The sequence below is a fragment of the Ceratotherium simum genome, chromosome 13 (genome assembly GCF_057802395.1).
Source record: "Ceratotherium simum simum isolate JZ-2026a chromosome 13, ASM5780239v1, whole genome shotgun sequence".
Lineage (NCBI taxonomy): Eukaryota > Metazoa > Chordata > Mammalia > Perissodactyla > Rhinocerotidae > Ceratotherium > Ceratotherium simum.
The window spans coordinates 658090-672779 of NC_141912.1; the positions used below are offsets into that span (position 1 = coordinate 658090).

Genomic DNA, 14690 nt, shown 5'->3' on the forward strand with positions numbered 1-14690 from the left:
TAGCCTTTCCCCTCAGCTCCAGGGAGGTGATCCCTAAGCTCCTCAAACATCTTCCTTGATAAAAATGTCTTTGTTGACTCGGGGCCTTGGGCTCACCAGAGAGTCTAACAATGTGATTTACAGTGAGGGCTTTGGGTCACTCAGCAAGAACTCCACCTCCAGAGGGACTGGAGAGGGAGGCCAGCCACTGGGGCAGTCGACGACATCTATGTGACAGAGCCCCACTAAAAACTCTGGACACCAAGGCTTGGGTGAGAGTCCTTGGTTGAAGGACTCCATGCACACTGTCTCACATCATTACCAGGAAAGTCAGTGCTGCCCACGACTCCACTGCGAGAAGACAACCAAGGCTCCATGACTGGCCTTTCCTGGACCCTGCCCCATGCGTCTTTTCCCTTGGCTGACTTTTATCTTTTCACATAATAAACCACAATGTGAGTAAAACAGCTTTCAGTGAGTTCTATGAGTCCTTCTAGCAAATTATCAAACCTGTGGGTGGTCCTGAGAATTGCCTCTAATTTTGCAGTTATTATTACTACATTATAATATAATATTAATATCAAGACAATCCAAGCCATCAAAAGTTACTAAGTAAACGTGTTTTACATACAAAGAAAAATGGACAGAATCAAAATTAAAGAGGGAGATTTGTCTGGCATGTTTATTATAAATAACCTAGATTTAAATAATGTAATTAATCAGGCACTGATAATACATCAAATGTGCCCCCCCCCCAATTTTACACCTTTGGCACAGTTACAAAAAATTGACATATATTAGACACATTTTCTTTTCATAATACTATAAGACTAGAAACTAACTTAAAAAAAATCCACTACAAATTACTAAATCAAAAAGAAAAATTAAAATTTCAAATTTTAAAAACACAAAAAAGCATCACTAACAAATCAATGTAAATAAAGGAACTAGAACACAAATTAACTGAATTAATAATAACATGAATTTTAAATGATTTAACAATTATAATGCAATGCTAATTAACATGAAAATCTTGATGAAATAGAAAACTTCAGGGAAAAAACAAACTAAAATAAAACGTATAAAGTAGAATTCCAAAAGTGTGCAACTTCCAGTGCCCACCCCACTTGAACCCACTGATCCATCACTTAGAGAGACTATCAATAAGCACAAAGAAAGAAAAGTATACCACCAGAAAATACAAGGCATAGAGTATTTATCAACGATTACCTAACTTCTCTGTTCCCTCTTAGGCATTCATATTTTACTCCAAAAACCTAACTTGTACCTGCAAGGAAAGAGCTGTATCAGATGCACATTTAACTTGTCAGAAGTCAACTATGCATGTTTGGCCCAGGAGGAGAAGGGTTTTAAAAACAATAAAAGAATGTCTATACTTTAAGAATACAAATTTATTTAAAAAAATTAAGTCTGGGCCGGCCCTGTGGCTTGGTGGTTAAGTGCGCACGCTGCGATGCTGGCGGCCCGGGTTCGGATCCCGGGTGCGCATCGAGGCACCACTTCTCCGTTCATCCTGAGGCCGAGTCCCACGTGCAGCAACTAGAAGGATGTGCAGCTACGACACACAACTATCCACTGGGGCTTTGGGGGGAAAAAATAAAATAAATAAAATCTTTAAAAAAATTAAGTCTGAATTTAAGATGATATTGCCTCTCAGTCTACAGTTAGAGTTACAGACACTTACCTATTCAGGTACTTATTTACAAGTGTCTTTGTTTTTACAAAGAAGTGGGCTAACTTTTATTAATATATTTTACTTTTTACTAGATAAACAATAATTTGATTTCTATTAATTAAAGGCAGTTTTAGAAAAAAAACCTACCCAATATCCTTCCCTGAAATGTCTAAAGCTATGCTATTTCTATTTAACACAATTCCCTCACACATAAAGATGACGACAGGGATGGTGAACCGTTAACTACTGTGTATAGGGCTAGCGGGGTGATGGCTGTAAAGAATAATACCTTTTCATCAGTCCTCTCCAAACTAAACACACAATGGGTCACATTTAAAGAAACAGTCACATAGATATTCAAAGAATACCTATGGCTGTAAAAGGATTTTAAAAATTGCAGAATTTTACCCATTGGGATTTAATTTCTTACCAGCCCTGGAGATTGGGCATTGTGGAGAGGCAAAGTAGTCTCCTATTTCACACATATACAATGGGTGAACAAAAGCCTCAGAGACAAATATTTAAAGTGCCAACTCTTCAAAGAGATTCCAGCCTAGTCTGCAACAAATATCTATACTTTTATAAATACAGAACGAATGTCACACCCTGTAAACACTCCACAAGCACAGTGTCAGGTTTCCCTTGCGCAAGTCCCTGCAGATGGCTCTGAGGGTCGCCTTACCTGAGAGGGCATCCTGTGCTTCAAAGAAAGTACTAAGACCCCCTTTCACATACGCCAGACTGCCTTCGCTCTTCTTACTAGCCTGTCTCTTCAGGTTGGTGACTGCCATTTTGAGCTGTTCAAAACTAAAATGAAATAAAGAAACCAAAAGTTTGAGACTCCTAACAAGTAAAAAGAAGTAAGATAATGCATTAACTGTAAAATACTGATGCCTATGTTAAGAAAGATACAGATTGATAATAATATGTAACCAGATGAAAACAAAAAGCTTTCAAATTCTTACCTAGATCTAAACCTTTTACTTACTATGAATGCCAAAATTACAGCAGCTATAAAAGAGTTTTGTAGCCCTCAAATGGTCATTCAGAATATGTCAGACCCGTAAAAAGTAAATATACATGCAGACATTTTTATAACTGACATATATCATATATATGATTTGCCAGGTAAGGAGTTCTGAGTATCATCTCCCTGATGGGAAGACCTAGGTCACGCAGCGGTGGATGCTCTCTAAGGCAGGATCCCCTGTGTTCATTTCCGTGTTCTGGATACAAGCTGGGCCTACTGCCATCCTCACCAAAGCAACGCCCAGTCCTCTGTCATTAGTAGAGAAATTACAGAAAACCTTGGGATCAATGCACAGTTTAAATAACTAAAAAGACCACAATATTTTATCTCTAGGTCTCAAGTAGAGAAAAAATAGGTAGGCCTCTATATTTCAGAAGTTTTATTTCCATTTCAGCTAAGAAAATCTGGCTATAAAACTTTGAATATATTCTTGAGTGCCATGAAAGCCCTACACAGAAAACAGAGATCAATCAGTTCTGACTTACAGTAAAGGAAGAAGCATATCCTTAATGTAAAATGAGAACCATCTTCTACAATGAAAGATTTCAGACATCTGCTTTAAAAATTTATCACGCCAAATTCATTCTCTGTATACACCAACTTCTCCTCATGTTTTCTAGTAATGGTTTTCATCCTAATAGGTGAAGGAAGAATTTCTCCCAAATTCTTGTTAAAACCCAAGTTTTAACAAACTTGGCTATTCAAGAATATAAATTTTAAGCAATAAACCATTCATTTATTCAAACATTTTTACTAAATGTAATAGTTTTAAACCAGTCTTGCAAAAAAGTTACAAACCTGCTCTTGTAGAGAGAGTGGGTACAATGTAATCAGCAAACAAAAAGGAGTAGTTTAATTTGGAAATATGACCTCATCTATTTTTTGGCTAATTTTAAGCCAAGTCTTTGCAAAATGATAAACCAACTCATCTTCTTTGCTCTATGGCAGGGAAAGAGGTGTCTTCTCTAGTTTACACTAGGACTTGCAAGTTTTGTTATTTGAATAGGAAGAGGTCACATTCAGATGCATCAGTTTAGGTACCTAGCTGAGACTCCATGAAGTTTTGATGGGCTGCACAAATAATGAAACATATAGAAACGGTATGATAGTGGGAAACAAGGGTCCTCTAATAATCCCATTTTATAAATAAGGAAATAGATACCCTGACACGTTCATGAGCTCACCCAAAGTCAAAGGGCTCCTAATTGGCAGAGCCACATCTAAAACCCATGCTACTGTATGATCCTATTCGCCACACCCGAGGGAAACAGTTCACAGTCAATAGTCCAACATCCACTAACCTGGTGGTTGAGTGATTCTCTATAAGATACCAGGCAGCTGAAAAATTCTCACTTGTAAAATCAGCACTCATTCCAGGGAATAGCATTTCTAAGTCCTTCTGGGGAAATTTACTTCTGAGGGAGAAAAAAAGGTTTAAAATATAATTCAAGAGCTATAACTACAAAGATGTAACAGACATCCCAGAGTATCCAGTGTAATAAATATGAATAAAAACCACCACAATTATACATACATATGGTACCTAGGTTTGTATGTGTGTACAAAATGTATTTCCTATACCTGAACTGATTTCTTATCATACAAACTTTGACTGGATATATAGGATAGGAAATTAAAGTACAGAAATTACATCAATAAAAGAACATAAGGTTCAAAGAGGCTGAGTTGATACTTTATGAAATCCATCCAAACATGAAATCATTCCATACTCAATAATAAAAATCAAAATTTGGATACACTAAAATTAAAAACGTTAAATCAGGGGTCGGCCCCGTGGCTTAGCGGTTAAGTGCGCGCATTCCGCTGCTGGCGGCCCAGGTTCGGATCCCAGGCACGCACCGACGCACCGCTTCTCCAGCCATGCTGAGGCCGAGTCCCACATACAGCAACTAGAAGGATGTGCAACTATGACATACAACTATCTACTGGGGCTTTGGGGGGAAAAATAAATAAATAAAGTTTAAAAAAAATAAAATAAAATAAAAACATTAAATCAGTTTGTTAAAATGCTTTTTGTTGGGGCCAGCCCGGTGGTGTAGCAGTTAACTTCATACGCTCTGCTTCGGCAGCCCAGCTTCACGGGTTTGGATCCTGGGCGCGGACCTACACACCGCTCATCAAGCCATGCTGAGGTGGCGTCCCACATAGAAGAACTAGAAGGACGTACAACTAGGACATACAACTATGCACTGGGGCTTTGGGGAAAGAAAAGAAAGGAAGGAGGAAGACTGGCAACAGATGTTAGCTCAGAGCCAATCTTCCACACACAAAAAAAATGCTTTTTGTTAAAGACCTATATGACAGTTGTTTTAATACATACTAATGCCGAATGATAATGTCTACTGATAAAATTAGATCTAACTACATAGTACTCATATTTACAGTCCACGTCTAGAATAATTTTAAGAAAAGCTTATGATAACAGCCAATACATTACATGTAACTCATTTTCTTGCTATTATTTTTAAAGTCAACTTTTGGATCAATTCATTTATTTATTTGTTCAAATACTAAATAAATATCTACTATAGGTCAGGCTCCACGCTGGAGGTCAGACAGTTGTGTCTGAGAGCAAAAGTAACAGGCAGATGCTGCCCACCAAGGGCCTACGAGCTAGCAGACCTTACTAAAGACCCATCCCTTCATCTATGCAGGATGAAACCCAAGTTCTGTCGTCAAGTCTCTCCGTGATCCAAACCTGCTTATCTCTCAGGACTCATTTCTGCCACTCTAATCTTCAAACCTGAAACTTCAGCAACTTCAAAGGGACTACACTTTCCTGCACACATCATATTTGTTTTTACTTCATGATCTTGCTCTGATCTTGCTGTCCCCTCTGACTGAAATATGTTCCCCACCCCCATACCCTGGATAAGCCCAACTCATAGGGTATGGACAGGACACAACGTTATTTTATAGCCCAGTGTCTCTTCCCTGGAACAAAATGTGGGAAGGTCCAATGACTTCTATTCACTCTCATCTGAGAAAGTCTTAACGCCACATTATTACAAACACAACCTCAACTCAGAAATTAGACAGTCTAGTCCAAGATCCACACTCCATCTTGACCCAAAAGTACTCCCTGCTGGGGCCCCTTGACTTGCAGGCAACCAATCCCCTTAAGCACAACTTACAATGGCCTGGAGCCTGCTCTCCAGTGAGGTGTTCATCTAGTACCAGGAAACACCCTTTCCAAGGCAGACACCTCTACTGTTCACGTGCACTGTTCCAGTGCTCTCAGGTGCCAGGGCCTCTGTCTCAAACTGCAGGGAACACTTTTACCTGGGGGCTCCTTGGAGGCCACACTCACCAGGCCTGACTGAAGAAGAGCACACATTCTGCAAACCTCCCCTTCACAGCCTAGTGCAGCTCTCGCCAAGGAAATCTTACAAATCCTCCCCTTCTCTATGGGCTCCCTTCAACCCTTCATACTCTCTATAGGGCAAGGGATGCAAATAGCAAAATCAGTGCTCCATGATTTCCTTTGTAAACCCTGCACTTTAATCTAGAACTCAACATCTATTGTGTCAGTACCTCAGCCAAGAGGGAAAGAGTCCCACTTTACCTCCCATTACACTTACCTTTCTCGCTATGAAGTTTTCTTTTTTAATTAGGGGGAGAAAAAGAACTGCTTAACACTGTAGTAACAAACACAAAGATGAGATGAGACTTGAATAAGAGATGGACATGGACATGAATCTGGCACCACTTCAGTTCTACTAACTCAAAGACTAAGTCAATCTTACACTTTTCCTCACTGGCTTCAAAAGTTAAAAGATTACAGTCTGAATCTTCTTGGGGCGGAGGAGTGTGATCCATAAGCTCATTGGTCATTTTCACCAGACGCAGTCTTTGAGAGGGAGCTGGAGAACATTTTTTTTTTTAGAAGCTTATTTTGGTTTAGATCCTTCATGCTGATTTAATACTTTACTTAGTAATGAAATCCTGTCACCTTTGAAAGTTTTTCTCATTTTATTTATTTGTACATCATGCCTCCAAGTTAGACCTTTTGGGGAATGTAATGACTGAGCAGAGACTTAGGCTAAGCCCTAGCTAAGTAACTAGGACCCTTCCCTCTGATACACAGAGGCTACATCCGCAGTTCTGTCTTAACTGGTGAGCAGTGTCTGTCTAGAGTGCTGTGTCAAGGACCACATGGCTTTGTCTAAGCTGAAAGAATGGCAGGATGAATTAGTGGGGTCTGTCATCAGTGCTAGGGAGAAGTGCATGTGGCACACCTGCCACTTTTTGGTCAACTTTACTTCTAAACGATACTTACACTGGCATTCTATGTAGTCCTAACACTTCACTTGCTCAGAAAGTTCAATAATCTTAACAGAATCAAAAAGTACTAAAGAATCACCCGACAGCAACCAAATCCCTACTATTAATAGTCTTTACAAATTATTCAACTATATGAAATCCTCATTTAGCAGGGATCAGTTTCAAACTCACAGATTAAAGACCCAGCTAGCAAAAAAGCAGCAAAAAGGACTGTAGTTTTATTTTGGCTGGATGGTTTCCTACCTATAATCGAAGCAGAAGTGTGAAGAGGGGTGGCTGGAGTTAGGAATGACAATATCAAAGAAGGATGTATGACATAATGATAGCAAGTAAAGCAAAAAGGTATAAAATGCAGATGCAAAACACAAGAATATAGCAATTATATGTCATGGTAAAATGGTTAAGACTACACAGTCCCCATAGGTCTGACAGTTAAATCATGCCCAACAATATTTAGTTAAAAAAAAACAACAACTGTATTTGTCTTTCCCTGTCCGGTATAAGGAGATCAAGGTGCACCCATGCTGCTGCAAATGGGAGGATGTCTTTCTTTCTCATGACTGAATAATATTCCATTGTATATATACCACATCATCTTTACCCATTCATCTGTTGAACATTTAGGTTGTTTCCATGTCTTGGCTATAGTGAATAATGCTGCAATAAACATGGGAGTGCAGAGAGCTCTTCAATATCCTGATTTCATTTCCTTTGGACATATACCCAGAAATGGGATTGCTGGATCACATGGTAGTTCTAGTTCTAATTTTTTGAGGAATCGCCATACTGTTTCCCATAGTGGCTGCACCAATTTACATTCTCATCAACAGCGTACAAGGGTTCCCTTTTCTCCACATCCTCACCAATGCTTGTTATCTCTTGTTTTTTTGATAAGAGCCATTCTAACAAGTGTGAGATGATATCACATTGTGGTTTTGATTTGCATTTCCCTGAAGATTAGTGATTTTAACAACTTTTCATGTACCTGTTAGCCATTTGTAAGTCTTCTTTGAAAAAACATCTATTCAGCTCCTCTGCCCATTTTTAATCGGATTAGTTTGTTGGGGTCTTTTTTTGTTTTTTTTTGTTTTTGCTATTGCATTGTATGCACTCTTTAAATATTTTGGATATCAGATATCCAAAATCCAATATCCACCTTATCAGATACAGGGATATAAACCCCTTATCAGATTTGCAAAAATACATGGAATACATAAAAAAAGTCAAACTCATAGAAACAGAGATTGAAAGAGTGGTTGCCAGGGACTGGAGGGTGGGCGAAATGGGGAGAGGTTGGTAAAAGGGTACAAACATTCAGCTGTAAGATGAGTAAGTTCTGAGGATCTAACATATAACATGGTGACTACAGTTGATGACACTTTTTATATATTCGAAATTTGCCCGAGAGTAGAACTTAAATGTTCTGACCAAAAAAAAAGATAAATATGTGAAAGTGATGGATGTGTTAGTTAACTAAATGGTGAGGATCCTTTCACAATGTATACATATATCAAACCACCAAGATGTAGACTTTAAATATCTTACAAATTTGTCAATTATGCCTCAATAATTGTAATTATTGTAAAAAATGTAAAAAAAATGTAAAAAAAAACTGGATATATATGGCACATATTAAAAAAGTTATATCCTAAACAGTTAAAATGCTTAAACTGGTGATATTGAAAGATGCAAACCTACAGCTATCTAGAACTTCCCGTATTTAAAATTCACCTGATTCTTAAACTTCAGGAACATCTCATTTACATGTACTAAATTGTTATTTTTACAAATATAATTTTATTTATTTATTTATTTTTCCCCCAAAGCCCCAGCAGATAGTTGTATGTCATAGTTGCACATCCTTCTAGTTGCTGTATGTGGGACGCGGCCTCAGCAAGGCCGGAGAAGCGGTGCGTCGGTGCACGCCCGGGATGTGAACCCAGGCCACCAGCAGCGGAGGGCGCGCACTTAACCGCTAAGCCACGGGGCCGGCCCAATTTTTACAAATATAAATAGATCTGTTTTATCACAAGATAAAGGCCTGATGTCTAGTGAGGCCTCTAGGAGATGAGCTGTTAAGAAACTCTCCTATCTCAGGAGTCCCTCCCTACCACCCTCTTCCCCAAGAGGGAGCAGGAATGGGCCTGCCATGTTCACCAGCAGTGGAGTCTCCTGGCAATAAAGAGAAGCACATGAGCACAGCCAGGCCTTCTGCGGCTCTAGCCCTCATCTCCTCAATCAGGGCAGGGGCAGGAGGAGGAGGGGCAGAAGACCCTGACACTGAGTATGGCATTATGCCATTAGTGTGAGTGGTGAGGAGGTGCCTTAGACATTTGGGCTAGGCCATGTGCTCCCAGACAGCTCTACAGTGAGATCTGAAGCATTAACCCACCTACTAGCATCTCATTTCTTATGTACTATTTTTTCTCATACATATAGCTCCTTCAGGCACTTAAATGGATAAAGCAGAGTTTGAAAAGTACTGGATTTCTTGGTCAAAATACTATCTCCCAGTCCCCAAACCGTCATAATCACCCCTAAGACTGAGTTAATTTTACAGTGATTTCTTACTGAAGACATTAAAACTCTTTTACTAGTCTTACTATATCTATTTAAACTGGAAGAAGAGTATTGAGACCTACACTAGGAATCAGACTTACAAGATAAAACAGAAATTATATTAAAGATGACAAAATTCTAACACAGAGATCTGAAACAATTTGCCCCCAATCACACAATTAAGTTCACTGTTGTTTAGTGACCCAACATTCATTGTCCACCCTCTCAGACAAAACAATCCCACACAGCCTGGTGATGGTAGCTTCCCTGAGTAAATATCAATTACCCTAAGCCAATCGTGCTTATCATATCTTCCTCGCTATTTACTGAGTGATATTGTTTTGACCAATGATGTCTGAGGAAAGATCTGCTGAAGCATTTCCGGGAAAGGTCTCCACACTTTTAAGGAGAATCAAGAAGAGATAGTATCTTTCTGCCTCTAGACATTATTTTGTTTTATTATTTATTGTTTCAATAATATTGTATTTTTATTATAATATTATTATTACTGTTTCAACAGCAGAAGTCGCTAAATCATTTTGCAATTATGAAGGAAATCACCGTTATGCTAAGGGCAGCAGAACAGCAAACCCAGGTTCCTTACATCTTGGTGACATTAGTGAGTCACTTAACCAATCAAGGAGTCTACCATCTCTGGACTTCGTATATTATGAGAAACTAAATATCTTTTTTGTTTAAGACAAAATTCATTTTCATTTTCTGTTACTTACAGCTGAAGGCATCCTGAGTCAATATTCTATCCCAAAATATATGCCTAAATACACTGATCTTTTACAAAACACCTCAAAAGGAATGTGAACTACAGGATCTGGAAAAAACAGACAATGAATGACAATGCCAAGAAGCAAGGACACTCTATGGGGAACACACCTGTAAGAGGAGAGGTGGCCCATCACAGCATGTATAATGGCAGGCAACAGTAAGAACCAGGGTCAAGAGCCTCGGCTCTGGGTCAACCTCGAAGTCTGCCAGATGAGCCCGTATAACCTTGGGAAGTTATCTAACCACTCTACAGTTCCATTTATTCATGAGGATAACAGGATCATAATATCTTCCTCTTAGGAATGTTTTGAGGATGAAAATAGATAATGCATGAGAGAAGGCTTAGCAGTTTCTGACACACAATAAATGCTCAAAAATGTTATTTGCTGTCATTTTTATTCTTTACACTTAGCTCTTTATATTTTACAGACTATTTTCATAAGTATCTTTTTATTTGATTCTCATAACACAGTGGGTTAAATATTCCCATATTACAATGAGGACACAGCCTCGAAGAGGTTGCATGTAAAGCTGAGATTTAAACCTGGTATTTGCATTGTCAAACAAAAAGCCAGAGAATCTTAGGGACAAAATAAAACCACAACTATAAATCTAGAAAGACAGAAATATAGGGGGAGAGTGGAGTTCATTTAGAATGCAGAAAATTGCTAAAGGTCTTAATCACAGTGTTATGAAAGGCAGAAGCACTATGTCAATGAAGCTGATAGAGATTGGAGAGTGAAAGCTTAAATGTTCGTTCACAGTAACTGGATCGAGGCTGTAACACACCAGGTGTAGTGATGGCTTAACAAGTCAGCAAAACCAAGGTATATTCTGAGTAATTCAAACTAAATCTACACTGTAAATTTACTAGCATGGAGCTGGAGAGTGAAAGCAACACACACTCTACTAGGTAAACTTGTGAAATATCTGAACAAAGGAATCAGAACCGTTTCAGTAGCTGACAACTCTTGCCACCCCTAAAATATATGCCTTCCATTAGATGGCAGTGTGAACTCAGATTTAAATCTTCTGACAAGGGTTAGCCCACGCATGAGAAGATCCAGGTCTATAAATTGAGCAGTCAGATATAAAACTAACAGGACCGTTTGTAACATCTCAGCATTCACTTTCAAGTATGAGAACGACCCGCAGGAATGACTGGTGAGTGAGCAAAACAACAAAAGTCATTTTGAGATAAATTCTAACCACCCCACCTAGAGTGATGCCTGGTTGCAGCTGTGTCACTCTGTTTGCAAAGACGAGAACACATTTTCTTGATTTGGTAGCGGGAAAGATGAAAGGCAGGGAGGCTAACAGTAAAAGCGGGCTTATATAGTTCTTTTGAGTGTGTATATTATATTCACTTCTTTTAGCTTCAAATTTTTAGCACCATTGTGTTCACTTTGCTGCATTAAATATCATGCACCTGGTTTTGGTTGTTTGTGTGTTGATGTTGTTTTTTTTTTTCTGGTCTGACAGTTTCTGGAGTTAGGCACTATATCACAGTCCACAAATCTGTTTTTATAAAATTTCTAAAAGGTAAATTTATCCAAGGCTCTTCTCTTCTACACTTATACTGAGAATTATTTTGCCACCTTTCCCTGTTTTCTAAATGTAGCAGGAAAATTGGTCACCTTTTCTTTCTATTGGAAAGTCAAACCAATGAGAAAAAAATCGGATTTGCATTGCCCATAAAACCCACGTGGAAATGAAACAGGTATTAGTGGTGCATCACCTGACTACTCTAGATAGCCGTTCCCAGGTAATCATCTCACCACAAAAGTTGCAGATCATATAAAAACAAGGGCAAAGCTCCGTTTTTATGTCCTCACTCCCACATATGTACTATCTCCAAAAACATTACTTATAAAGATTCTTATGTTAGGCAAGTATTACTTTGAAGAAATAAAACCTAGTGAAGGCTTTTACTTAATATGAACCTGTGTTTACCCTCTTTTTCAGTTTAAATAGTTTGTCTCCATTACAATTTAAGCTGTGCAAAGAATACTTATATTTGTGACAATCGGTATAATAAATCAGAAATATAGACTTTTTACAAGCAAATCCTAGTCTCAGTTCAAAGCGAAGTTATTTTTTCCTGAGCAATTAGTAGCATTTTTATAAGTATCAAGGCACCATGTGTGCAAAACTTCAGTTAAAAATTTAGGACTATGAAGGACGTTAGCAGTCGAAGGAGGCCAATAAATGCCAGCTGTTAAACTGGGGGCTGCGAGACGACAGCACGAATGCTGGTTACACCAATAAAATATTTATTAAACTCGGACTCACACCAAAGAGCAACAAGAAAACTACAGTTACTCTCACTTGCTTTTCATATGCAGATGAACTGGCCATAGCACCACAGGACCCCTCAACGTTCCATGTTGTACATTTGACTGTCAGCTGAAGAGCATTTCCATAAATATTCACATCACAATTACCAGGAGCTGGTTCATCTTCCAAAGGCTCCCTTACCACTTTAATCTGATAATTCATCAGAACCACGGTAGAGTATTTTATAACAAGCAGTCATAATTCTTCAAACCTTCTCAATTAACATATTTCAACAAAAGTAATATTAAACCCATGTTGTTCCTTCTCCAATGACTTTTTTTAAAAATTAAAAATAGGTCCTCTCCAGCCTTTTAATTATAAAAGAAATTCCCAACTGACATTAACAAACAGAAATAAAAGATAGATAGTAAGGCAATGCTCTTAGGGACTCTAACCTGAACATAACACCACACTCTACAGAGACCAAAGCTTTTATCTAAAAAATATTGAGTCAAGGAAATAAAACCCACACCAATATTTTAACATATCCTTTCCCTTTCCTTTTCTTTGCTCTTTTTTAAAAATAAGTCTTCTCTACCTGAGGTTAAAGAATTCAATAAAATAAATGCAGTTTGCCTGACAGGATCTTTAAAAAAATTAAAAGGAACCTGGAAAACCATTTTTCTAGCCAAAAGCATTCTCTTTTCTTGGTTTCTATACCTCTGCCTACTTTCACCTTTCATTTTCTTGCTTCTTAGTATCTCTATCCTCTCTTTCTTTTGACCAGAAAAATTGCAAAAGACTTTAAATGGGCAAAAAGATTACTGGATGCCCTTTCAGTGTGTGGAGGGCCTTCCAGCATTCTCTGACTCTGCAGGATCTGTGCCTTCCTTTCTCTCTGTTTTGCCACTCCTGTTACAGAAAGTGAAGTGAACTTGTGGAGGGCTGATGGTGACCAGGGACCCCTGGCCACAGAAATACCTGTCAGGTGAAGATGCAACTGATTACCACACCGCTCAAGCGGCCTGTTTCGCATCTTTTAGCATTTCTCATTGCCTATTATGTCTGTCCTCTGGAATTCCCTTTGAACTGGTTTTAACATTTTACTTGTTTTCCCATTAACTAATGAATCAAATAAAAGCTCTGATATATTCATTTTATATTTGTATAAGAGTCATGATTTTACCTTTTCAAAACTATCCTTTAGTTATCCCAGGGCTGAGCAAATTATTATTAAAACTTAAGTAACAGCTTGAAACAAATACTATTGTTAATTTTATCACTTTTTAAGCACTTCTTGAATTAATTAATAATACTATTTTAAGATTTTGACACTAGTACTCTGAAATCTTAATAGTCCTTAAAAAGAGATTCTTGGGGCCGGCCCAGTGATGTAGTGGTTAAGTTCACATGCTCCACTTCGGCAGCCTGGGGTTCGCAGGTTCGGATCCCGGGCGTGGACCTACACACCACTTATCAAGCCAGGCTGTGGCAGTGTCCCACATACAAAATAGAGGAAGATGGGCACAGATGTTAGCTCACGGCCAATCTCCCTCACCATAAAAAAAAAAAGAGAGATTCTTTTCCTAAGTGGCAGAGGAATGAATAGTATATACACAAAAAGAGCAAAGAACCATAGCGATAATGACTCACATTTATAAGCACTTGATACCAGTGAGACACTATTCTAAGGCACTGTTTTTAGCACGTTCACTCACTGAGTCCTCACAACCATGCTGCGACACAGGTGCTCCATTTTGCACTTGAGGAAACTGAGGCAAAGAGAAGTTAGGTAACTCGCTCAAAGTCACACAGCTAGTAAGTGGTAGAGCTCTGATTCAAACTGCAAGAGTCTGGCTCCAGAATGAATCAGACCACCTTTCAGAGAAGAAAGAAATGAAAACTTCTGAAGAGCCAAGCACTTTTAGTGCCATTATTCCTGGCTGCCGTTACCAATGTTACCAAAGGATTATCCAGAAATGTATTAAGGAAAAGTGCTTTTAGAGAGAGTTCAAGCCAAATCTTTTTGTGGGTAGCAGCAATAACAGGAATAATAAAGAC

At 38.5% G+C, this 14690-nt stretch overlaps 1 protein-coding gene across 8 annotated transcripts in view; it reads right to left on the bottom strand.

Moving 5' to 3' along the window:
• Window positions 1–14690, bottom strand: part of EXOC2 (exocyst complex component 2) — a 201388-nt gene that overhangs the window by 130097 nt on the left and 56601 nt on the right. For all 8 annotated transcript variants that reach the window (XM_087437910.1, XM_087437906.1, XM_087437903.1 and 5 more), the window contains 2 exons: window positions 4007–4120; window positions 2358–2482 (listed from right to left, as the gene is read on the bottom strand). In XM_087437910.1, coding sequence (XP_087294036.1) covers window positions 2358–2482; window positions 4007–4120 — 239 coding nt within the window. The remainder of the gene's footprint in view (window positions 1–2357; window positions 2483–4006; window positions 4121–14690) is intronic.